Source organism: Sebastes fasciatus, chromosome 9 (genome assembly GCF_043250625.1).
Source record: "Sebastes fasciatus isolate fSebFas1 chromosome 9, fSebFas1.pri, whole genome shotgun sequence".
NCBI lineage: Eukaryota > Metazoa > Chordata > Actinopteri > Perciformes > Sebastidae > Sebastes > Sebastes fasciatus.
Window position 1 is genome coordinate 1,188,319 of NC_133803.1, and position 27,800 is coordinate 1,216,118.

At 42.0% G+C, this 27,800-nt stretch overlaps 1 protein-coding gene across 1 annotated transcript in view; it reads right to left on the bottom strand.

Annotated features, from left to right (window-relative positions):
* Nucleotides 1-248: 248 nt before the first annotated feature.
* Nucleotides 249-27,800, bottom strand: part of LOC141773619 (heterogeneous nuclear ribonucleoprotein L-like) — a 70,420-nt gene continuing 42,868 nt past the window's right edge. Inside the window, exons 8-14 of the mRNA XM_074645478.1 lie at nt 12,633-12,704; nt 10,596-10,813; nt 7,635-7,756; nt 6,661-6,862; nt 4,112-4,169; nt 3,845-3,943; nt 249-2,241 (exon numbers count right to left, since the gene is read on the bottom strand). Coding sequence (XP_074501579.1) covers nt 2,186-2,241; nt 3,845-3,943; nt 4,112-4,169; nt 6,661-6,862; nt 7,635-7,756; nt 10,596-10,813; nt 12,633-12,704 — 827 coding nt within the window. The 3' untranslated portion in view covers nt 249-2,185. The remainder of the gene's footprint in view (nt 2,242-3,844; nt 3,944-4,111; nt 4,170-6,660; nt 6,863-7,634; nt 7,757-10,595; nt 10,814-12,632; nt 12,705-27,800) is intronic.

The following is a 27,800-nucleotide window of genomic DNA, read 5'->3' on the forward strand; positions in this document are numbered from 1 at the left end:
AAAAACACTTGGAACCTACTGCAGCACGTATGATATATATACATATATATATATATACTGTATATACACAATAGTGAGTGACAGAGAGCGATCACGTTTTCAGCCTTAAATATTGAAGTGACATTCTTGAAGTGAATTCTAAATAAGTTAAGGTCACAGTAAAGTCAGAAAACCTCTCCAGGGATACTACACTATCTGACATTATTTTAGACAATTATGGAAGATGTAATAATGAAATACTTGATTCATTTTGTCTAGACGCTGATGAAACTTTACTTTTCTGAAATAGAATTATGTTAAAGGGGAACTACACCCTTTTTCAATATTCATACATATTATTCCGTTGGTCTAACACAGTCCAAAACTATTAGTTAACACGAACAACTCCCAAAACTAGAGTGCTAAAATCTCAAACTTGTGATGCCATAGGGTATAAAGTGTTGAACTGCTCCACAGACAATGAATGGAGAGATGTTCTAGATGACACTGAGAGCACCTAGAGGAAAGTTCTGAGTGTATGGGAGAACAGCTCTATAGAATAAAGCTCATTGGGTATAAAACAGAAAACAAACAGTCTGTGGGTCTCCTGTTTATTGTCTACGGAGACGCTCCAGACTGTGTACCCTATGACATCACCAGTGTGAGACTCACTTCTCTGGTTTGTGGCTTCCACAGAGAGCAGCTCCTGTTCACACATATTGATAGAACGTTCCTAGGCCATGGAGATAACCCATTGGAATCCTTCATTTAGGTGGTGTTCCCCTGTAACACGGTAGCTGTAGTTTATATGGTGCTCATTATTTCTTATTAGCTCTACCTTCTCAGTGCAATAACTGACTTGACATCGCTCTTTTTGGTGCAACAATAAGAAGTTTGTTATTCTTCGAGCCTCACCACAGGAATGGCAGAAAATGTAACATCTGTCCTGAGGTTGGTGCTAGAGAAAAGGTCGTAGAGTTCATCTCTTTGGGAACATGAATATGGTTGGTCAACTTTCAGCCAATCTGACAGATATTTTGTATGCAAAGTTGATGTTTAGATATCTAGGTGGCGCCAAAGGGACGATCATGGAGTGTCAAAAATGTATAGAAGTTATCCTCTGAGAAGATGCTCAGTAAATGTCACGACAATCTGGCAATTAGAGTTGGATATTTCTTATGTTTAGCTTCAAACATTTAGTGATGGTTGGACAGATGACGGTAGGGCTAAAAGAAATAACAGCAGCATCTTTAAAACCACTAGAATTCATCCTCTTTTAAACATGAATATTCAAGGAAAACTTCATGGAAATCCTGCCATTTGTTTTCCAGATAGACCAAAGTGATGGCTAAGTCTGACCTCATGCTGGTGGTGGTGGTGGTGGGGGGGAGGTCACGTCAGAGGATCACTAGAACCATTAGAGTCTTCCTCTGGGGACCACGAAGATCCACAGCAAACTTAACAACTTCTCAGCAGTCGGGGCCCCTCTGTCCTCTGTCCTCTGTCCTCGCTGTTGCCACGGGGCTCTAATGAACACTAAATGAGAATGTGTGCTCAAATCATATCCACATGAACTGTTTCAGTTCAAAACAAGAAAACAAGAAAACAAGAGTCCTTAAACATGAAAGTATTCCTTCAGTCACCATGAGCACAAAGGATGATCTGAAGAGGACTCAGGTTTATTCAGTAGTCTGTCTGTCCGTCTGTCCGTCTGTCTGTCTGTCTGTCCGTCTGTCTGTCCGTCTGTCTGTCTGTCTGTCCGTCCGTCTAGGTATACACTCAGAGACAAGTTTACCATGCAGTGAAGACTTGTGGGACAAACACATGAGCAGTGTCCCCCAGATAGAAACCCATTGATAGAGTATCTCAGACAGTCACTAGTCTGTCTCTTTGTAGAGTTGTGATTGGACAGTAGGATGATGGGACGATGGGACGGTGGGACGGTGGGACGGTAGGATGATAGGACGGTGGGACGTTTGGATGGTTGGACGGTGTGTTTGATGTTCAGTTTGGAGATAGGGACAGTGTCTTCTCTCTCCTACACTTCTTTCCATCTTTATCTCCTTTAAAGGCCACGTCTCTCTCCTCTTCTTTCATACGTCTGTCCTCCACTCGTCTGTGTGTCTGTCTCTCATGATCCCTCTCTCAGGGGTCAGAGGTCAGGGGTCATCAGGCTCAACAGCCTCTTCTTGTGCTCTGCAACTTTTTATAGATGAGACGAGGTGGAGAAACACAGTTTCAGGGTGTATGGGTTGGACCCGTCTGAAACCACACACACAGACACACACACACACACACACACACACACACACACACACACACACACACACATACATACATACTCAGTGTTAAGGTCCTGACACAGCGAGATCACGGTCGGCCCGCGGTCGGCTCTAGTCTGCCTGAGTCGGAGGTTCAACATGCTGAATCGGCGGTGGGTGAAGCCGCCCTCGTCTCCTGCAGACTGCTGCTCATCTCCCTTCAGCCTCTACCAGGTGAGAGAGGAGGAGCTCCGTTCGTCTGCATGCACGCCATGGATGCGCGCTCGGCTGCAGAGAGCAGAGCTGGAGCATGTCTGGAGAACCGGAGTTACGTTTAACATTTCTACAAGTGCTTAAAAACACTTTCGTATGACGTTTGTCGGCCTTAAATACAAGGTGTAAATCCTTAATATTGATACAATAGATTTTTGCGTTTCAAATCGATTTTATATCGATACAAGTCTCCCGTGAAGGACAACTTGCCGAGTACCTATTGATGTAGTTGGATCGTAGGAATATAAATCGATACATCAATGTAGTAGATGAATTGTTACACCCCTAGAAGTTATAGACCACTAGAGACTGCGAGACCCCCGTCTGTCAACATTACCATCACGAGGGACTACCAATGCTAACGAGGGCCTACCAAGGCTAAGCGACAAAGTGGCAGCCTGGAGAATGAGACATCTCGGTCACTGCTAAAGACATCAGGAACTCCCATCAAGCATGCTGGTGCTGCGGGAACCAACGCAAGGGCATCGATCACAGGGATGTCCCACACCAACATACATGGACTTACTGAGGAGAGATGCTGGACAGTGCTGGCGAGCTAGCCAGATGTATGGTGGACTGAGACAGCTGGAAGCTCCGCTTGAAATCCCGTCTGAGGACGACCCAATGATATCAATTCTGATAGTTGTATTATCACTCTTTTACATCCACTGCTATTGGTTTTGTGTTATCAGTCCTACTTGTATTAGTTATTACAGCTGCTGTGCTATTATTCTCTCTCTCTCTCTCTCTCTCTCTCTCTCTCTCTAGGTTTCTACCTGCTAAACGGGGAGTTTTTCCTGGCCACAGCGCGCTCCGGTGCAATGTTCTTTGTGGATCTTGTTGGGTCTCTAAACTATAGAGTAGGGTCTAAGACCTGCTCTATATATAAAGCGTCTCGAGATAACTTCTGTTATGATTTGACGCTATACAAAAATAAATTGAATTGAATAGCAGCTAGAAACCAGTGAAAAAATGCTAACTGTGGTTAATGACACTAGATTAAAGGTGACATGTTTTCTTATTGGTGAGCTCCTTTGGCTTCCTTCTTCCTTTACACATATCCATCTAGCTGGATCTTTGTACAGGATGTATTTTTCCAATCATGTCTTCAATGCGAAAACAAAACTTGTACCCGGATCCATAAAATACTAGGAGGATGTGTCAATCAGCATTATGGAAAGGGAATTACAATGTGTATATTGGATATAAATGATGAATTATAATATAATCAAGCTGTATGAGATGTTGACAGAGTGGACACTGAGTATATGAGTGCTGGTAGGACAGGAGGACAGGAGGACAGGAGGACAGGAGGACAGGAGGTGTCTTACTGGGTATCCTGATCTGGTAGTGGTTGAGAACAGTAAGAACTTCCACAGCTTCCGTCTTACTGTCAAACTCCAACAAGCCAGAGATGGTCTTAGAGGAGGCTGAGAGAGAGATACAGGTAATATGTAATTAATACAATTATCATCATGTTCAGATTCATCCGTTCACACAGAGAGGTCAAAGAATCCACCCTTTCACAGACCCACTACTAAAGGACAACATGTACTTTATGAACCCTAATAAAGAATCCACATTAAAATTCAACTCACGTTTGGCATCAAACATCTTGAATTTGACGAAGCCGGGCACGTCATGCTCCGTACACAGCTGCCAAAACACACAGCAGCTAATATCAGAGTCATTCTCCACCAGACAGTCATCACATGGCCTGATTTATCACATCACTTCATTTGAATAGGAAATATTCCATGCTCATTCCATGCTTGATGAGTATGAGTATGAGTAACAGTGTGTAGCATGTAGGGGGATCTATCGGCAGTAATAGAATAGAATATTAATGAGTAGTTTTTCTTTAGTGTATAATCAGCTGATAATAAGAGTGCTTGTGTTTTGGTTAGCTTAGAATGATCTGTTTCTATCTCCACAGGGAGCGGCTCCTCTCCTCGGAGCCGGCCGCCATGTTTCTACAGTAGTAGTCGTAGTAACCAAACTCTGGTTCCAGAAAATGACGTTCATGTTTTCACTTCGGTCACCGTAGTTCTCCGACACGCTTGGTACACAGGAGACGTTTGGTTGGTTTTAATGTGTAACCTCACCACTAGATGTCTCCATATCCTACACACTGGCCTTTTAAACTCATTATGAACAATAAGAAGTGTAAATCTGATAAATGGCCATGCGCTGTGGATCATGTACTGCATGTTTACATATATTTTAATCCAAGATCTGCTTTTCACATGTATTAAAATCTCTGTGTTAATATATAGCAGAAAGGTGACCGATCTATTTTCTTATTTCTATTTTCTATTATTGGTATTTTGTATTATTTGCTCAGCTTTCCCTCTCTCTTCTTGTGCCCTACATTAGAACCAATAGCTGGTTTGCATATTTATAATAACAATAATATTGTTATATCTATTTTGTTAGTTATGTTTTGTTATGTATCGTCTGTCTTGTCTCGTCTATATTCCTGTTTTGGTCTATTCCTCTGTTCTGTATGTCACTCCCTCTGTTGCAGCCCTTTGCACCAAGAAAAAAAAGAAAAAAAGACAAAAAGACTAGTTTGTAATAATAATAATAACATAAATGTAATAACAGTAGGTATGTATATCATTATGTGATATTATGTATATCATTTAATATGTACATTGAAATATTTATGGGGGCATGTAACATACTTTTTAAGAAACTGCTCATAAGTAAGTAAAATTCCATATTCTTCATATTTAATGTAAGAAACAATGATTACATACTTTATATATCTGCATTTAAAAATATATATATGTGTGTATATCTAATAAAATATATTGACATTTATGAAAATTTGCTACATTTACTAATATATGTACTTTATATGTACATACTGTATCTTAACGACACAGCATAGTGTGAGCTGTGCTTGGTTTCCTACTGTCCAAATGTGGCAGTAAGTCCTCTTTTCATATAAATAATGCTAAAAACACAAAACGTCTCCCTCTCACTCACATCTGAACTGTCACAAGAGTCTCTAAAAAAACTAGGAGACGCATAGCGTAGCCTGCATACATACAAATATACATATATGCAAATACACAAAAACAAATAACCCCCCTCTATGTGGAATAATGGCATTTCTGGATCTGAAATCATAATTTCATATAAAAATATATAAAAAATAAAAGTAAAAATCAAAGGAATTGGTGAGAAAAAAAACATTGCTGTTCCACTGTGTGATACCAGTTCAATGAATCTTTGTGATCACAAAACATGTCCAGAGGCCATTTTAAAAGCAGCCACTAGATGAGTTTATTAATACTGGAGTGTAAAAATGTCCACGGACACAAAGAGAGGAGCAAGGTCCTTCGCTCTCTGGCCAGCCAGCGAGGTAACATGAAAACTACACGTCTATCTATCTATCTATCTATCTATCTATCTACACACTGAGGGATCTCTGACTGCAGGGCATGGTAAGTGCACATTCCCATGAAGAGGTCAATTCGCCTCTTAACCCCGATCAGTTCATGGAGACCTGCGTCGCTGTTGACATGGAAGGGCGGGCTGGTCCTGTCAACCCAGGCACATGTTCCTGTAACACTGCAGACCAAAGAAATACTCCAAAGAATGCAAATATTCTACCAGAAGTATGTTTTTGTACCCTCAGTAAATGGTCCTGTGATATACACGGAGGAACATTGTAGTAGTGTAACGTACCCTCAGTAAATGGTCCTGTGATATACACGGAGGAACGTTGTAGTAGTGTAACGTACCCTCAGTAAATGGTCCTGTGATATACACGGAGGAACGTTGTAGTAGTGTAACGTACCCTCAGTAAATGGTCCTGTGATATACACGGAGGAACGTTGTAGTAGTGTAACGTACCCTCAGTAAATGGTCCTGTGATATACACGGAGGAACGTTGTAGTAGTGTAACGTACCCTCAGTAAATGGTCCTGTGATATACACGGAGGAACGTTGTAGTAGTGTAACGTACCCTCAGTAAATGGTCCTGTGATATACACGGAGGAACGTTGTAGTAGTGTAACGTACCCTCAGTAAATGGTCCTGTGATATACACGGAGGAACGTTGTAGTAGTGTAACGTACCCTCAGTAAATGGTCCTGTGATATACACGGAGGAACGTTGTAGTAGTGTAACGTACCCTCAGTAAATGGTCCTGTGATATACACGGAGGAACGTTGTAGTAGTGTAGCACTGCAGACGGAGGCTGGATGATGTTTTTGGACGCCTGCCCGGCGCTGCTGAAGCGGTTGTTCCTGGTCATGGCGAAGTCCTTATAGCTGCTGCTGCCGTCCTCTAACTCAAACACCTGACTGGGGATCACTGCGTGCTGCTTAGACACACTGCACACAACACAACACAACACCTGTGTTACCTGATCCCCCCGGAGAGAAGAGCTCAAATACTATGAAAAAACATGTCCCACATGTCAGGACATCATCTCACATCCACAGCAGCATTATTCCATGATGAGACACACAGAGGCCGTGATCAGGGCCCTCTTGTACTAAAGCCTTTCTTTAGTATTAGTAATGAATAGTTTATTATATTATTATTATTATTATTATTATTATTATTATTAATAATAATTATTCTGCAGTAGGAATCGGCCTTCTATGCATCGCTGACATCAGCTTTTTTCTTTGTGACTCTTTATATAGTTGCTAGTTATTAAGATGATTTGTTTATTAAAAGAGAAGCTGGTTGATATCAGATTGTGTGAAAAAGTGTGAACACATTAAAGTAACAACACATTATCTGACGCAATTAAAACTCTTTGGTCATATAAAACATCTGAAGATGTCACCTTAGACTCTGGGAACTTGTCACATGGCATTTACTTCTATTTTGTTTACATCTTAAAGGCAATATAATGAATTGAAACAATAAGGAACAGATTAATAAAACTATAAAAGCACAGGTTGTGGTGGTGCATTAGTTCATCTGTGGTTTCTGTGATCTGGCCTTCTCTATTTCTTACACTGATTATGATAGAAACATTTCAGATGAATCATTTAGCACCTTTATATTTGACACATGTGGTGAAAAGATATGTAACTTTAGTAATAATAGAATAATGTATATACAGTGTGGGTGTGTTGATCTACTTCTCACCAGACATTGAGTCTCTTTCCAAACACCTTGATGCTGTTGAGGTGAGTGATGGCTCGGTCCACAGCGTACTCGTCTCCCATCTCCACCAGCGCCGTGCCAGGAACACTCTTCATAAACTTTACCTGCAAGCATACACACACATTTCAAATTTGAATATACTGTACGTACGTATATTCTAATTGTAAAAAACAAACAAACACATATTCAAATACGAAAATGAATATTTGATTGTGAAAGAAAAGTCAGCAGCACTACGGCGGCTGCCTGCCTGCACACTGAAGAGTTACACGACGGGACTTTCATTAGCTGAAAATGAGATGTACCGTTAGGTGAAGCTGAGCGAGGAATAGTTCAACAACAACGGTAATGATGGAGAGAACTGGGCCACGGAGAGACACCGTGTCCTACCCATAGACATATATACGTAGATGCCGCACATCCTGAAGCGTACGCCAACGTGGGCGCCCTATTGGACCGGTCAAGACTGACCTGAAAACACATACAGTACAAGTGAACGGGGGAGCTGCCGTCTTTCTGGATCAAGAGCACTATAACGTCTACATTTCTCAACCGATTTCAACGAGTCGTTATTATATTCAAACGATTACGGTCTACGAGGAGAAATGTTAAGTTAACGTTACAATTTGTCTTCTTTTCCCAGAGATATTGTTGAAAAACTGTTAAATACGTTAATGTCACTGCTTCCGGTTCCTGGATCAGCGGTCTGTCCTTCCATATGGTGAGATTAAATCAATTAATAAGTAATTATTAAACAGTTGCATTGTCATATTACATATTCCTTTAAGAATTTGTCACATTATCAAAACGTTTGCTTACGGGTAAGGTTAACTTTAGACACAGAGGTATTGACTACTATTGGCCGAACCAACCGTGAAGTCAGAGACTTTGTGGAGACTTTGTCTCAGCCAGCTGATCAGTTTACCAGTAAGATACATGACAAACTAACCTGAACAGTCTGACTACACAGCCTACTGCCAGCTTTAGTTTCAGTCACAACTCAACTACATAACTCACACGTGTTTACAGTTAACTGTTAGCCGCCGAGCTAGCGTGCTCTGCTTGTGTAAACATAGCGGCGGAGGACAACAGAGGATGAGAGACAGCGGACAGAGCAGATTGAAACGTTGCTTTCCTTCATGTTTAACTGTTTCATCATGTTTATGCTTGTTGAACAGGTGTAATAACGGATCTTGGCTTTACACTTGCAACGTTTTATTGCACTTACAGCAACGAGCGTAGTCAACTAGTCTCCACCGCGGCCTCTCTGATCAGCCGTTCACTGACTGCGCTGTGTGTGTGGGCCTATGAAAGGAGGCTGGGTCACTGGCAGACATGGCTCTGGGGGTATATCACATGCGCAGTGTAACTGAAGCTGCGGCCGTGCGTTGCGATTGGTTCAATTTCGGCGAGGGCAGACCAGATTATACTGCGCATGTGTTGTACCCCGAAGATATGACTTGTACTCAGCCTCCTTCCATAGGCCCTGCAGAGCAGCAGGAAGAGGCTGCAGCTTTGCTTTAGTCCCGGAGCCCGTATGTACGTATGTACCTATTGTAGCGCTCGCGCTCCCTGCCCCCTCCCCTCTTCCTGAACCTGACCTATCCAGTTTAACTATGGAAACATCTTACCCCCATGAACTCCCCATGTGTCTCTCTCATGTTAGTCCTGCAGGGTCGCTACACTATTATGCCCTGATATCGCCATTCAGTTTTTTGTCTTGACAATGCATATCGTCATGTTTTTATCTCGCCATATTTGTTGGCACGATATTTCATCACACCCCTAGTGTGCAGCTTTGCCTGCTTTACCTGCCCTGCTGTGTAACTACTGAGTTAAGCATTAAAAGCCCTTCCCAACTCTTCCTGGTCTCCTGTGTGCTGCAATTGGATCATACCACTACAAGATCACTTGCCAATGTGCTTCCAGTGTCAGTGATGGGGGCAAAGTCCTCATTCCATGTAGAAATAAAGGGATGAAATGACCATGTTCAGCATTTCTCACCACATTGGACCGAGGATGTCCCAGAAGGTTACATAAAGCTCTGTGTGTTTGACAGGCCTCTCATTCTACAGACTGCAGGGAGGTCTAGAGCATGGAAGTGATTATCAGAAGGGTGGGAGTCATTGGTGATGTGTAATTTCTAGTTAGTTCTTTAATAAACACAAGAAGATAAAACATTTGGGTCCAAACAGTAAAAATAAAGAAATATTAAAGGTAATACGATTAACAGCACAAAGTCAGTCTAAAGACAGACAAAGAGTGAGCTCACTCCAGTGGAGTCATGTCCATATTCTCCATGATATCCTGTGTGTATGTGTTCTTCATTTAGTATGCCAGTCTCACAGCAACACACACGTTGCTCAGTGGTGTACGGATCCACCTCCACATATCCACTCAGTCTGTGAGAGGAAAGTGAATCTTGAATATACGATGCATCACTGGTGTGAAGTGGATGAAGGGATGTGTCTGAGTTGATGGTTTGGTAGGTTTTATATCTTGTTCCCTCTTCAGATTGTAATTTCTCAATCATCTCCCCCTACGGCCACTCTCAGTATGATTTAGATTCTCCATTATCTCACACAAATATGAATTCAAGACTTGGTTCTCTTGTTATTTCAAGAACATACCTCCGCTCAAACGAGCCAGAGACCGGAGCTGACTTCCTGTATCCTGCAACTCCGGCTCCGCCTCTTAAGGTGGACCAGCTTTTCTCCTTAAAGTGACGAGCCGCTCAGCTTTTTAATTAATTATAAATATTTCTTTGAACCGTTTTAACCGATAGCGTTAATCGGTTAAATGCTTAATGTCGGTTAACGGTTAATTATGGACATCCATAACTGTAGCTGTTCAAAGCAGCCTGAAAAACCTTTAATCATCCCAACAGTGACCGCTGTGTTTGTTTCTATAACAGACCTACTAAGACTATACACACACACCTACCTTCTCAATGTTGCCGTAGAGGCAGAAGAGGTTGAAGATGCGGGTGCAGTTCATCTTGGATGAATGGAGGCCGCTCACCATGGCAACAGAGCTGGGGGCGTGGCCGGAGTACGAGGAGGACGACTGGGGCAGAGGGTAGGACACCATGTCTGGAACATCCACGGGGGTGAGCTTGTACCTGCTGTTACCAGGCAGAGGCAGCAGGGGGCAGGGTGGACCTGAGGAGACACATATCATTACAACAATACTGCCTGTGTCTGTTGGTAGAGTCATGAGTTAGATGTGGTTGAGTGTTAATAAGGGAAACACCCCCCCCCCCGCCCCTCATGACCTAAACTAAGTGTAACTTCTGGTTAGGGCTGTCAATCCATTAAAGTAGTTAATCACCATTAATCACACATTTTTTATCTGTTCAAAATGTACCTTAAAGGGAGATTTAGTATAATTATTTATTTTAATTTAGTAGAAGTATTTAATCCTCTTATCAACATGGGAGTGGGCAAATATGCTGCTTTATGCAAATGTATGTATATATTTATTATTGTAAATCAATTAGCAACACAAAACAATGACAGATATTGTCCAGAAACCCTCACAGGTACTGCATTTAGCATAAAACAATATGCTCCAATCAGAACATGGCAAACTGCAGCCCAACAGACAACAACAGCTGTCAGTGTGTCAGTGTGCTGACTTGACTATGACTTGCCCCAAAACTGCATGTGATTATCATAAAGTGGGCATGTCTGTAAAGGGGAGACTCGTGGGTACCCATAGAACCCATTTACATTCACTGATCTGGAGGTCAGAGGTCAAGGGACCCCTTGAGATGGCCATGACAGTTTTTCCTCACCAAAGTTTAGCGTGAGTTTGCAGCGTTATTTAACCTCCTTCATGACCAGCTAGTCTGACCTGGTTCATATGATACCAGTAGTTTCACTCTAGCTTTAAAACTGAACTGCTACAACCTAACAAGACTCGGTCCAAACCGTGTATATGGCTGGAGTGTATATGGTCAGTGTGTGAATTTGTGAATTTGTGGCTTAATTGTTCCACCAATAGTCAGAGGTCATGTCTATAAGGTTTTGTGAATAGTTTTTTTTCCACTTATATCTTAATGTTTGATTGAAAGACAACTTATAATGAAGCAAATGACATTCAGCAATAGTAAATGGTAACATTTACTAGTCAGTATATTATACGTTTTATACAAGGTGAAAAGGTATTAGCATGACATACAGTATGCAAGGTTAAACGTATTTCAGTTTTTTACGAAAGCATGTGCATCAAAAGCATTCATCATATAAGTGATGTGTAACAATATATACATACTTCGCGAAAGTTTATGTCATCACTGACGTTGTTGCTGCCGTATTTATTCCTAGATGGAGTGTTAATGGAGCAGCTACAATGTTAGCATAGCCTGGCACTGATCCATCAGAACTCCATTCAGAAAACAAGCATTTTAAAAGTTGTCTGCTTGTCGTCATGCCAACAGCCCAGGGAAAGCATGAATTTTTTTTTCTTTTTACTAATCAGCATCATTATGTTGTTATTTCGGCTTCACTTTTGATCCGTTAACAACAACGTCGAAGCCGTATTTATGCCTAGATGACGTTATTATGAGTGTTGATGGAGCAGCTACAATGTTAGCATAGCCTGGCACTGATCGATCCGAAATCTTGTTTGCTTGTCGTCTTGCAGACAGACCTGACCAAGCATGAATTATTTTTTTTTACAAATCAACATCATAATGTCGTTATTTCAGCATCATTTTGATCCGTTTATTGATATTAACATAGGGTGTATGTGTGTGTGTGTGTGTGTGTTGCGAAACAACTTAAATTAAAGAGTGTAGTTGGTAGGGATCAGTTTCCAAATGCAGGTGAAGGTTTACCTGCTGCTGCACCTCTGACCATTATACCTATGCTGAGTGAATAAGTGTGTGTGTGTGTGTGTGTGTGTAGGAGAGTGTCATGTTTCACCTCAGAGGTATGGGGACTGTAGTTGAAGCAGCAGTGTGTGTTTTAGTCTTACCGTAGCTGTTATCACTGTAGGATGATGGGTGTTCTCCTAGAATGGCCTGTCTCTGCCTTCCCTTCCCACGGTCTGAAACACACACACACAAACACACACACTTAGACTTTTTAATATTTCAGACAACTCCACAGTAAATATATACAGTATATATATATAAATATATATGTATTTAATCCAGAACAAGGCCACATGTGTGTTTGTGTGTTGTGTGACTCTCTTGTGTGGAGCTAACATGGAGAATTACAGGACAGTTTGGGTAGTTCTATCACGGTTCACCTCAACTAACCTGGGCTATCTTTACAACCTGTCAGATGGTCTCACTGCTTGTGGTTCTTGACCCATTGGACTCATCTTTAGTGATGTTAATGTGTTCCCAGATCTCAGCAATCAACCTGGTGATTGTAATATTCACTTTATTAATAGAGATGCTACACAAAACAACAGAAATAAGATGCAAACTGTAAGAGACGTCCTTGGGTTTATCCTTTAACAGACCACAGCACAGACAGGTGCACTTGTGGCCAGGTACAACGTGCATTAGCAGCACATCTGGAAACCTCCTTGCTCTTGTGCAACATGCAACAATACAGAAACTTAAAGGGAATGATTTTGTTTGTCGTTCTACCCATCTAGCGATCCATTTTCTGATGTCGCCTAGGCAACAGGCAAAGCAAGGTAGTCCATACGTCCTTCTCCCCAGTCACATACTCCAGCTCCTCCTGAGGATCCCAAGACATTCCCAGACCAGATGGGATATGTAATCCCTCCAGCATGTTCTGGGTCTCCTCCCCTTTGGAGAAAGGCTTCCAGGAGGCATCCTAATCACATCCCCAAACCATTTCCACTGGCTTCAGTTGAACGAAGGAGAAACAGTTCTATTCTGAATCTACTCCATCATTCTAGAGCAGGGGTGCCACGTACAGTCCAATTTGATGTCAAGTGGGTCGGACCAGTAAAACCATTGCATAGTAACCTATAAATAACAACACATCCAAATGTTCCCTTTCTGTTGGTGTAAAGAAGTACAAGTACAAATGATGATGTCTCACTCATCTCTCGGCTACGACTAAAAACAGACTGCTGTTTCCTTAAACCTTTCAACAATTCATTTATCTTCTCTGTTCTCACCTCTCCTGGCAAGTTCTTGTATTTTCCGCCATGATGAGTCTCATAGTGGCGCTGAATATTATATTCTTTGAGCACTGAAAGCTGCTGTGAACAAATAGGAACTGGTCCATTTTTCTTCGAAAACCTGACACTCTGTGTCCACTTTTCTCCTTTTTGACAAAGACATTGTCCACTGGCGGCTGCTTTGTGAACAGGAGCTTGACAGTGTTGTGTCATGCAGCCTGTATGGAAGCACTAGGGATATAGAATAGTGCAACCGGCATAAGGCCTGCTACTCTCATCAGGACAGCACAACCCCCAAATAGGAATAGCTGTGCATTTTATTGAAAAATTGTAATTAATTATCAATTTTCACACTTTGAAAACTCATCCAGTGGGCCTGATTGGACCCTTTGGCTGGCCATTTCAGGCCCCAGGGCCGTATGTTTGACACCCCTGTTCTAGAGGTCTGAGCTCCTGTCTGAATTCCTCTGCTTATATCCATGATACCACTCATTTGGTCACCACCCAAAGCTCCATACCGGAGCTGAGGGTTGGAACGTAGACTGACTGGTAACCGAGAGCTTTGCCTTCAGGCTCAGCTCGATGGCCACAATAATAACAACTTTATTAATACTAATACTAAAACAATAATGCTGAAGCCACACCAACCCATCTGCTGATTTGGTGTTCCTTTTTACTCTCCCTTGTGAGCAACTCCTCAGCAGAGTATCGTGTCATGAGGCTCGACGGGCCATGGCGAACAGAAACATAAATTAAATTGCAAAAAGAGATGTCGTGGAAGCCAGTAAGGTCGGTGGATGTAAAAATAAACCAAAGAAAAGAATCACACAAACAGAGAGTCTCCCTGAGAGGACTGATTGAGGTGGCAGCTTACAGTATGTAGTGACTTGGAGCGTTGGTACCAGGTTGGTACCAGATGCTCACAGGTCAATGTAGCCAACATCATCTGCAAACAGCAGAACTGCACCAAGCTAACAGCTGAGATCTGAGACACAATAACCTGCCATACAGCATTACTAAAATAGAACCCTGGAGAGCACCGGATCTGAACCATTTTAGGGTGCTTTCACAAGCCATGCAGTCCAGTTTGGCTAGCTTTGTTTTCCATTTAGTCTGGTTGGTTTCACAGTGCACAAATTAAAGCGGACCAAATAAAGAATACTTATTTGCTGAGGGGCGTGCACGAAGGAGCAGGACTGAAGTTCTTTCACATTGACTTGACACCGATCTACTACGGGCACCAATCCCTTCTCCTCCAGTTCATCTCCAATGACTTTATAAAACGCACCATTTTTGTGGACTTTATTTAGCGTATTCTGTATGTTCACTTCGGCCCAGATGTAAAGTCCAGGGGTCTCATTTATAAAACAGTGCGTAGGATCCATACGAAAAATGTACGTGCGCACAAAAGCCGAAAATGGCGTGCGCCAAAAAAAAAATCTGACTTATAAAACTGTGCGTACGCACACCTGCGGGCAATGTTCCCTTTGTAAATCACAGTCCACCTGGAAATGCGCGCACGAGGATTTTATTTGAGTTTATCTTTCACATTTGTAAGGTGCTTATGGAATAGTTATGGCTCAATTTCACAAATAACACTGCTGTTTTAAATGTTTATGATAAAGTGGATATAAGTATGAAGAGAAGTTAAATGTGTGAGAGTTACTCTCACGTTTAATGTATACAGTCTGGCTTCAATTCACCACCTCACCATCTCTCCAGTCGTCTCCAGTTTCCTCTACCTCGGTGTCTCCATAATGTGCGTACGCATGGGTCAAAGTTTCCGTACCGGTGCGTAAATTCTCCCGTCAAGTTTGTTTTTATAGATCACAACTGTTGCATGGGAAGTGGCGTAGGCACATTTCAGGCCCCGTTTTGTGCGTACGCAAAGGTTATAAATGAGACCCCAGGTCAGTCCTGTCCTACTCGTGTTAACCTGTCGGTTACCTGTGGCAGGTACAGACAGCTCGTGATCCCCTGTGTTTCTGTTTACTTCCTGCAGTTGGGTCGGGGTGTTTTCAGTGCAATCAAACCGCACTAGGCTTCGCTTGGTAATGGTGTTTTAGTCCGCACCATTACTGCAGCATTACTTTTAATTACTGCGTTCCCAACTGCCCAACATGAACCACAGCAGGAGTTGAAGCGTACCAGAGTTCATAAAACGGACTAAATGTTGGGAAACCCCCTTTAACATCATCCCAGTACATTGGAAAAGGGACGGGCAACAGAGCATGATGCTACGTAGAGGAGTGGTTGGGGAGGTTTTTATGGATGCTTTCACAATCTGAAAACATGTCACAATAGAATCCATTATAACAGCTGTCACACACACACACACACACACACACACACACACACACACACACACACACACACACACACACACACACACACACACACACACACACACACACACACAGGCTTTATTTAATAACTTGAATAATGTACATGATAGCTCAAGAGAAAGATGGACTTTTAAAGAATGTGTCATTTCTGCCTCTCTGTGCTTTAGAGATCAGAATTCTAAAAACAGATGAAAATGGGCAGAAGGTGAAGCTCTAGAGGAGTGAGGAGTGTGAGGGCCGTGCTCCTCCACCTACTAACCATAAAACTCCTCTTGTCATATTTTGCACTGGAGTATGTGAGTCGATTTCAGATTAAATTAATTTCTATGAACAACACTCAGGAGTAAAGATTCTACACCCCATAAAAGAAACATAAAACCGTCAACAGACTTCATGGTAATGAATGTAATGATGGAGGTGAGTAAATAAGAAATAAACAGCTTTAAGGTGGCTTTATTGAGAGAGAGAGAGAGAGAGAGAGAGAGAGAGAGAGAGAGAGAGAGAGAGAGAGAGAGAGAGAGAGAGAGAGAGAGAGAGAGAGAGGCAGGTCTGATGATACAGAGGAGGTTAACAGGTAGGAGGTAGGTAACAGAGATATGTAAGACACAGTACCTGTGAGGCATCAAGCTTTCTCTCTGTTTCTCTCCCTCAGCACGAATGAACATCAACCTGCATTACATCATCATCATAATGATAAAAACATCACCGTCATCACTGTGGCTCATCCACAACATACTGTATATACTACATATACAAGCTACATGTATATACTACATACAAGCTACATGTATAAACATACTGTATATACTACATATACAAGCTACATGTATAAGCATACTGTATATACTACATATACAAGCTACATGTATAAGCATACTGTATATAATACATATACAAGCTACATGTATATACTACATACAAGCTACCTGTATAAGCATACTGTATATACTACATATACAAGCTGGAGGCACATTGAAATGACACTGACTTTGTTTCAGTTGAAAAGAGAGAAGTATCTGCCCCCCCTCCCACACACGGGTCAACAGGTATGTGCTGATGCATTGCTGTGTCCTGAAGACAGGCACACACACACACACACACACACACACACACACACACACACACACACACACACACACACACACACACACACACACACACACACACACACACACACACACAGGCATTTGGAGGAGAGATGCTCCAGCAGTGTAAAGTGAGAAGGCCAGCAGGAGATAATCCAGACAGCAGGATGGATCCACACTGACCTTCACACCACAGATCAGCAGCACACACTGTCAGCGTGCACGTTTCTATGCTACGTTCAGAGTCACAGAGGCAGCTGAGCCGTGTGCAGACAAAACACCATCGCTCAATGTTTCACCTCTTCAGTTAGAGAGTCAGGAGGTTTTATAAGGAGACAGAAGGCCTTAATAACAGCAGGTCAGCTGACGTAAGCAGAAGATCTCTATTAACGCTGTCTGATTTAGTGTTGGGAACATGCTGAGTGTAGGAACGGATGGAGTAGAAGTGGACTATGCTCTAGTTGGGTATGCAAAGGTTTATATGGACATGTTCATACTTCTGTAAAACTGGGTCAATGTTCAAGTCCATTTTAACTGGTCCAGGTCCACTTTCCTCAACTAGGGAAGCAAACCTGCATCTCCAGGTGAGGATACTGGAGCTGGTTCTGAACAACATTATAGAACTCAAAGAGAGACCATGAGACTGAATATGGGGACCTTCAGACCTTCAGAGTCGGAGATATTCTCCAATCTTAAATATGATATGAGTTATAGTATTTACTGAGACCGATCAGATACAAAGGATTGAATATAAAACAGAGCCAGGATCTGTTAGAAAGCAGTACAGACAAACTCTAGGAACTGTAGGAGGAAGTAGGAAATACTGTAAATGACTACAATAAATCCCCATGACCATGTTGTTAGTGGATAAAGTTCAGATAACTTAAATGAATGGCTAATTCTTACAGAGTGTCTGTAGAGTCTTTTATTCTCTGTTGATTAACACATGTATCTGTAGTCAGTCTATAATCGACACATACACACGTAGGCAAAATTGTTGGTACCCTTCCGTTAAAGAAAGAAAAACCCACAATGGTCACTGAAATAACTTGAAACTGACAAAAGTAATAATAAATAAAAATTTACTGAAAATGAACTAATGAAAATCAGACATCGTTTTTGAATTGTGGTTCAACAGAATCATTTAAAAAAACAAACTAATGAAACTGGCCTGGACAAAAATGATGGTACCCCTAGAAAAGATGTAAAATAATTTGACCATAGGGACATGTTAAACCAAGGTGTGTCCTGTAATTAGCATCACAGGTGTCTTCAAACTTGTAATCAGTCAGTCTGCCTATTTAAAGGGTGAAAAGTAGTCACTGTGCTGTTTGGTATCATGGTGTGTACCACACTGAACATGGATCACAGAAAGCTGAGGAGAGAGTTGTCTCAGGAGATCAGAAAGAACATTATAGACCTTCATGTTAAAGGTAAAGGCTATAAGACCATCTCCAAGCAGCTTGATGTTCCTGTGACTACAGTTGCACATATTATTCAGAAGTTTAAGGTCCACGGGACTGTAGCCAACCTCCCTGGACGTGGCCGCAAGAGGAAAATTGATGACAAATTGAAGAGACGGATAATACGAAAGGTAAGCAAAGAGCCCAGAACAACTTCCAAAGAGATTAGAGGTGAACTCCAAGGTCAAGGTACATCAGTGTCAGATCGCACCATCCGTCGCTGTTTGAGCCAAAGTGGACTTAATGGAAGACAACCGAGGAGGACACCAAATCATAAAAAAGCGAGACTGGAATTTGCCAAAATGCATATTGACAAGCCACAAAGCTTCTGGGAGAATGTCCTTTGGAGAGATGAGACAAAACTGGAGCTTTTTGGCAAGTCACATCAGCTCTATGTTCACAGACGCAAAAATTAAGCATCCAAAGAAAAGAACACTGTACCTACAGTGAAACATGGAGGAGGCTCGGTTATGTTCTGGGGCTGCTTTGCTGCATCTGGCACAGGGTGTCTTGAATCTGTGCAGGGCGCAATGAAATCTCAAGACTATCAAGGCATTCTGGAGCGAAATGTGCTGCCCAGTGTCAGAAAGCTTGGTCTCAGTTGCAGGTCATGGGTCCTCAAACAGGATAATGACCCAAAACACAGCTAAAAACAAAACATTGGACTATTCTGAAGTGGCCTTCTATGAGCCCTGATCTAAATCCTATTGAACATCTGTGGAAGGAGCTGAAACATGCAGTCTGGAGAAGGCACCCTTCAAACCTGAGACAGCTGGAGCAGTTTGCTCACGAGGAGTGGGCCAACATACCTGTCGACAGGTGCAGAAGTCTCATTGAGAGTTACAGAAATCGCTTGTTTGCAGTGATTGCCTCAAAAGGTTGTGCAATAAAATATTAAGTTAAGGGTACCATCATTTTTGTCCAGACCAGTTTCATTAGTTTGTTTTTTAAAATGATTCTGCTGAACCATAATTCAAAAACAATATCTGATTTTCATTAGTTCATTTTCAGTAAATTTTTATTTATTATTACTTTTGTCAGTTTCAAGTTATTTCAGTGACCATTGTGGGTTTTTCTTTCTTTAACGGAAGGGTACCAACAATTTTGCCTACGTGTGTAGCTAACACAGCACGGTGTCTCAATTCATTATTTAAATCTTCCGACACGGCCCAGATATATCAAGATATATCAAGATATAACAGTAACTTTACTTTAGTAACCTTCTCTTCTTTACACCGGCAAGCTGTTCCAGATCATCTGGAGTACGACCGGACTTATTCAGACTAGTCCGACTCATTTTCAGTTGATTTGGTTTCATAAAGTAAATTCAACATAGTTCAAGCTCAGTTACCATGGCAACTTGGACTAAACTTAAACTAAACTAACATGGTCCGGGGCAGGCTAACTGGCAGGCTAACTGTCAGGCTAAATGGCAGGCTAACTGTCAGGCTAACTGTCAGGCTAAATGGCAGGCTAACTGGCAGGCTAACTGTCAGGCTAAATATCAGGCTAACTGTCAGACTAACTGTCAGGCTAAATGGCAGTCTAACTGTCAGGCTAAATGGCAGTCTAACTGTCAGGCTAAATGGCAGGCTAACTGTCAGGCTAAATATCAGGCTAACTGTCAGGCTAACTGTCAGGCTAAATGGCAGTCTAAATGTCAGGCTAACTGGCAGGCTGACTGGCAGGCTTTCTGGACAATATCTGTCATTGTTTTGTGTTGTTAATTGATATAATAAATATATACATATTTGCCCACTCCCATGTTGATAAGAGTATTAAATACTTCTACTAAATTATAATAAAAAAGCAGAAAAATGTGTGATAAATTTGCTATTAATTGCAATTAACTGGACAATCATGCAGTTAATGGTGATTAAATATTTGAATTGATTGACAGCCCTAATATTTACAATTCAGCAGCAGAGAATTCTTTCTTTTACACTCCGTGTCAAAATATGTGACTTAGACTCATTGAATGTCTGGATTATACCAGGAAGGAGTAAAGCCACATCCTAATACTAGTCCTTGGACCCTAGATTATTATTATTATTATTATTATTATTATTATTATTGTTATGCATAGGTCAATGCATCTGGGACACATATGCTGGCATTCTATATCAGGTTATAACAACCTTTGTTAGCTGGATTTACCTCTGCAAAGACAGCCCACTCAAGTATATCATGGTTCTCATGTTTGGCCTTCAGCTTTGCACTTCTATAAAAACATTTACAGTATGTACAGTATATACAGTATATAGCAGCGTTCATTCAAAGATGCAGCTCAAAGTTGGACATGCAGTGGTAGTGTATCTGTATATGCTGGTGTCCTACTTAAAGCATAACATAGTGTGGCGTTGAGGTGGTGATATAAACAGGTGAAATCAAGCTAAAGTATCGGTGTCCCGGTGGGACTCCTGGCATTAGTAAATATCCCCCAGAGTGTCTCACTTTGAGAGAATATACAGTTTATCATCCCCTCCTTTGTCTGTAATGAACTTTAGTTCCTCATAAACTGTGACCAGTGATTCCCACTCAGAGACAATGTTCACTTCCCTGTCTGTGTCCCTGCAATGTGCCTCCATTGAAAATACATACAACTGTAGATATGAATTTATTTTTTGAATATTTCATCTATAACAGAGTTGGGACCAGTTCACAATGCTATCAATCATTTCATGAATCGTTTAGAAGCAAGACGGCTGCATTAGTGATCCCCCCAGGCTTAACGGTAACCTCGACGGCAACCTCGACGGTAACCTCACCGGTAACCTAAACAGTAACCTCAACGGTAACCTTAACGGTAACCTCAACGGTAACCCTAACGGTAACCTCAACGGTAACCTCAGCGGTAACCTCAACGTTAAACTCAACGGTATCCTCAACGGTAACCTCAGCGGTATTCTCAACGGTATCCTCAACGGTAACCTCAACGGTAACCTCAACGGTAACCTCAACGGTAACCTCAACGGTAACCTCAACGGTAACCTCAATGGTAACCTTAACGGTAACCTCAACTGTAATCTCAACGGTTACCCTAAAATCAACCTCAACGGTGACCTCAACAGTAACCTTAACGGTAACCTCAACGGTATCCTCAACGGTAACCTCAGCGGTATCCTCAACGGTAACCCTAACAGTAACCTCAACGTTAAACTCAACGGTATCCTCAACGGTAACCTCAGCGGTATTCTCAACAGTATCCTCAATGGTATCCTCAATGGTAACCTCAACGGTATCCTCAACGGTAACCTCAACGGTAACCTTAACGGCAACCTCAATAGTAACCTTAACGGTAACCTCAACTGTAATCTCAACGGTTACCCTAAAATCAACCTCAACGGTGACCTCAACAGTAACCTCAATGGTATTCTCAACAGTAACCTATCCTCAACGGTATCCTCAAGGGTAACCTATACTCAGTAGTATCCTTTACTCAGTGGTAACCTCAACGGTGACCTCAACGGTAACCCTAACGGTAACCTCAACAGTAACGGTAACCTTAACGGTAACCTCAACGGTGACATCAACGGTTATCTTAACGGTAACCCTAAAAGTAACCTCAACGATGACCTTAACAGTAACCTTAACGGTGACCTTAACGGTAACCTCAACGGTATCCTCAACGGTAACCTCAGCGGTATCCTCAACGGTAACCTCAACGGTATTCTCAACGGTAACCTCGATGGTAACCTTAACGGTAACCTCAACTGTAACCTCAATGGTAACCCTAACGGTATCCTCAACGGTAACCTCAGCGGTATCCTCAACGGTAACCTCAACGGTATTCTCAACGGTAACCTCAACGGTATCCTAAACGGTAACCTCAACGGTAACCTTAACGGTAACCTCAATAGTAACCTTAACGGTAACCTAAACTGTAACCTCAACGGTAACCCTAACAGTAACCTCAACGGTAACCTTAACGGTAACCTCAACGTTAAACTCAACGGTATCCTCAATGGTAACCTCAGCGATATTCTCAACGGTATCCTCAACGGTAACCTCAATGGTAACCTCAACGGTATTCTCAACAGTAGCCTCAACGGTAACCTTAACGGTAACCTCAATGGTGACCTTAACGGTAACCTCAACTGTAACCTCAACGGTAACCTCAACATTAAACTCAGTGGTAACCTCAACGGTATACTCAACGGTAACATCAACAGTATCCTCAACGGTATCCTCAAGGGTAACCTATACTCAGTGGTACCCTTTACTCAGTGGTAACCTCCACGGTGACATCAACGGTAATCTTAACGGTAACCTTAACGGTAACCTTAACGGTAACCCTAAAAGTAACCTCAACGGTGACCTCAACAGTAACCTTAACGGTTACCCTAACGGTAACCTTAACGGTGACCTCAACGGTGACCTCAGCGGTAATCTTAACGGTAACCTCAACGGTAACCCTAACAGTAACCTTAAGGGTAACCTCAACGGTGACCTTAACGGTAACCTCAACGGTGACCTTTACGGTAACCTCAACGTTAAACTCAGCGGTATCCTCAACGGTAACCTCAGCGGTATTCTCAACTGTATCCTCAACGGTAACCTCAACGGTAACCTCAATGGTAACCTCAACTGTAACCTCAACGCTAGCCCCAACGGTGACCTCAACGGTAACCTCAACGTTAGACTCAACGGTAACCTCAATGGTATACTCAACGGTAACCTCAACGGTAACCTATCCTCAACGGTATCCTCAAGGGTAACCTATACTCAGTGGTATCCTTTACTCAGTGGTAACCTCAACGGTATCTTCAATGGTGACCTCAAGGGTAACCTCAACGGTAACCCTTACGGTAACCTTAACGGTAACCTCAATGGTGACATCAACGGTAATCTTAACGGTAACTTTAAAAGTAACCTCAACGGTGACCTCAACGGTAACCTTAACAGTAACCCTAAGGGTAACCTCAACGGTGACCTTAACGGTAACCTCAACGGTGACCTTAACGGTAACCTCAACGGTGACCTTAACGGTAACCTCAACGGTAACCTCAATGGTGACCTTAACGGTAACCTCAATGGTAACACGCCAAGATACGCAGGGAAGAAGAAGACTACAAGCTAGTACACATAAATGGAATCAGTGTTGAATAATTATAATATATATATATATATATATATATATATATATATATATATATATATATATATATATATATATATATATATAACTGGGCGTACACACAGTGTAATTTGGTGAGTAACACTGAATGTGAATAGAACTCCACAGGGCACCTTTAAAGCTAATTATGTAAGGTTTGGTGCTAGAAAAGAGTTAAACTATTTAAATGTGACCATCATTAAAGGGCCATTTGTATATCAATGAATCCCCCTGTTGTTTCTCTCTATGGACTCACTATTTAAACACTTACTCATGAAGTGTGACGTGTTTTAATAGTCAGGTTTTAGATGTATGTGTTTGGGAAGTAGTGAGAATCTGACTGGATCAATGAGACCTGTATTACTCTGTGACAGTTTATAAACATATAACTATATAATATAGGTTTTCTCCATATTTACTTCAATTCATCAAAACTTTTCTCTGTTTTTGATTCTCCGTTCAACGTGGACGCAGGAGAGAAGTTCTCTTCAAGAGTTGAAGGTAACACGGGTGAGTCATTGATATACAAATATCCTTAATTAAATGTTGGTGAAAGGTCAAGGTGCCACCAAAAGATTATGATCCTACTCTCTGGACCATGACTATCTGATCTGGGATCAGTAGGAGTTGGAGATATCTTTCTCTGGACCATCCTTACTCCTTACCAACAGGACAGTCCTGATTCACTTTAGAATAGTTTGACTATTATGAAGCTTTAGATGTTTTCTGAGAGTCAGATTGATTTCATGAATAGATTGAAGAATGAACTGATCCCAACATTAATCTCATCATCAGACATAGTTCTCAGCTACACACACACATACAGTACAGAGGAGCGTGCATAGATAACACTGTGTGTCATTGGGCATATTATATTAGGAGTGTTGTTTGGCCTGGTTTTAAATACGTCACTGATACGTTCCAGTGAATCTTTCTATCAGAAATACACCAGCCAACATCCTGTAAGAGCTCCATTTAGTGACATCGATGCACATGTGTGAACGTACAGCTACTGGAACCAGGGCCTTAGATCAGGGCTGTCACGATGTACTGGTCTTCACTAGGGGTGGAAGAACATATTAATCTTATGTTATCATATGATAGATGATGTTATGTTGTGATGCTGTATCGATTCTCAAAAACACTGTTGATTTTTAATGAATAGTTTACATGATGAAGATTTGTGGCAGACAGCGGCTCAGATTGTACAAAGAGTAGTGATGTAATGTTGGATGTTACAGGGACTGAGATGAACGCACGTACGGATCTGTCTGTTCTGACTGCAGAACAACAGGAAACGTCTGCAGGAGAATCAATTCAGCAGCTGGGAGTCTCACATACTGGCTGCCTTGATAACCAGCTGCACACGAACCACAGAGAGATGAGAATAGAAGTAGAATCTAACATTAACGTTCTCTCTGTTGATCCAGTCCGTTAGCTTGTTTCCATGGCTACAGAAGGCTGTGTATTGTCTGTTCATATGGAACAACGAGGTGTTGGAACGGGCCATGGAGTGAAGCATTGTTGTCAGAGAAGCCAGTATTTCAGTTAATGTTTCCTGAATCTCTGATGACACACAGTATTATGGTCATTTTATGATTTATTACAGTAAATTTATTACATGTTGGTCCTTTAATTTAAAATAATATTTCAATGATGGCTCTTAATATTATGTTATTTATAGTATGGAGATGTTATCATTATTATATAGATATTTTTTGCCACAATAAAGGTCTAATGAAAACTTGACATTGTGACATCCCTAATTCTGATGACAGAGAGAAGAGCTTAGGCCAGACTTTACTAGAATATATACTATGGGTGTACTGATTCATCTACTACATCCATGTATCCATTTATATTCCTACCATCCAACTACATCCATAGGTACTCTTCAAGTTGTCCTTCACGGGAGGATTTGCACCTTGTATTTAAGGACGACAAATGTTATAAGTTTAAGTGTTTTTAGCACTTTTGATGTTAAACGTTACTCCGGTTCACTTTCCAGACATGCGCCAGCTTGCCAGCTCTGCCCTCTGCAGCGCGAGCACGCATCAATGCCGTGCATGCGGACGAACGGCGCACTAGACTCCTCGCTCTCTCAGCCGGTAGCGGCGTGGAGGGAGAGGGGCGTCGGTCTGCATGAGCTGCCGGCGCTGCGGTGCAGAGGAGCCGGTCGGCAGAGTTTCAGGTGTTATCGATCACCTGACGAGGGCGGCTTCACCCACCGGAGCTTTCCCCGTGCGCTGACGTTGTTTCATTCAGAGAAAATTCCTTTCCTTTCCCTGTCATGATATCTACGTGCACGCATCATCAGCCTCACATATCCAGCCGGAGAGCAGACGGTCCACGAGGTGAATTATCACGACGGGAGTAAAGTAAAAAACAAAACAGAAACTCAGCTAACGGCAGTCTGACGTAGTTTTAACATGTTCCTCCAGATGTTTCTCCAGATGTATGAAAAGAGCCCAAATGAACCCTGTAGGTGGACTACTGGATTACTATCAGCAGATTATTTAAACAGCGTTTGTAGAGGAATGATTCTGTCCCAAGCTGTTGATCACTAGAATACTATACTGAATAGAAGTTGGCTTATTATATGTAGTGTTAAATATTGCACTGCCTTGTATCTGGAGAACTGAAGCAGCAGGTCCTGCAGTTGCACTTTTTATTATTTTCTAATAAAAGCTGTATGTATTTGCCATTAATCGTTGTTTACTTGTTTATATCCATAATTAATTTATCCCTGATTCCGTCACAAGAAAAACTTTGAAGAATCCTGACCTGCTCTGTCCAGTATCACATATTTATTTCAGTCACACTGACTGAATCTTTGGCAAAAAAACTTTCTGTATCCATTTCAAATCATTGAATCGTATCGGATCGTATCGCTCTAGATGAGCCAGATATTGTCCTTGAATCTATCGGAACCATGGAAATCAAATTGTAGTAAAAACGTATCGTTACACCCCTAATATATATTTGATCACATTATACTGTAGACTTACATGACTGTCAACATGTCTGGTCCACAATGTTGAGCTTTGAAAACCTGCTCAAAGATTGTAGGTCAACCCCTTGAGAAATTCTATGAATCAGCCTTTATAACATATTAAGGCTGGCTAATACCATCGTCACTGACCCCAACCATGTTTTGAACAGTGAATACAAATTGTTACCATCAAATCGGAGATACAGGGTTCCACGATTTAAATGGGTTAGACTGAAGCACTCTTGTACACCAGTCAATCCTAAAACTAAATATGGAGCTTAATCCCAGATCAAATGTACGTTGAAGGGCCCTGAATATGGTCTACTGTGATTGTAATGTTAAATGTATGTATGGTTTTACAGGTTAAACAGGCAGTAAGTGTGACAGAGCGTCAGGCACCGTGTGGACCAGACATCAGGCCATGTAAGACTACGTCTCCAGACAGAGGAGCAGATAGATGGGAGGAAGAGCTACTGGAGTCCTGCAGACAGAGGTGGGGCTGTGGCCTCCTGGGCATGTTGAAGCAGCAGCTGCATGGCGGTCAGGAGGAGTGAGATCCATCTCTTTCTCTTTGTGCTGGGTTGCAGAAGTGAAGATGGAAGAAAGCTGCAGTGCATGGTCAGCCTGACGTCCATCCCTTTTTCTCTGTTCTCTCTCTCCCCTCAAGGTAAGCGGAAGTGCAGGCTTGTGATTGGCTGGTGTGAGAGTGTTTCGATTGGAGATGGAGAGGCGGGAGGCGGAGGAGTCTTGGTGTGATGGAGGTCTACAGTCCAAACTCTTTATGACTACACTCTGAATCCAAAATGACTGAAGATCTGGACAGTTTCACAAATGACTGACCATTTTCATCTACTGGCGTGACCGTAACGTGTACCCAGACCACTGCAGCGGAGGGAAATGTGCCACTACAAAGATATCAGACTGAAAACAGAGTCCAACCTTCCACATCACAGGAGGTGAACAAGAAGGGTGACCCCAGACGGTCCAGAGGTCATAGTCAGACACAAGAGAAAGAGGGAGACTGTGTGTGTCT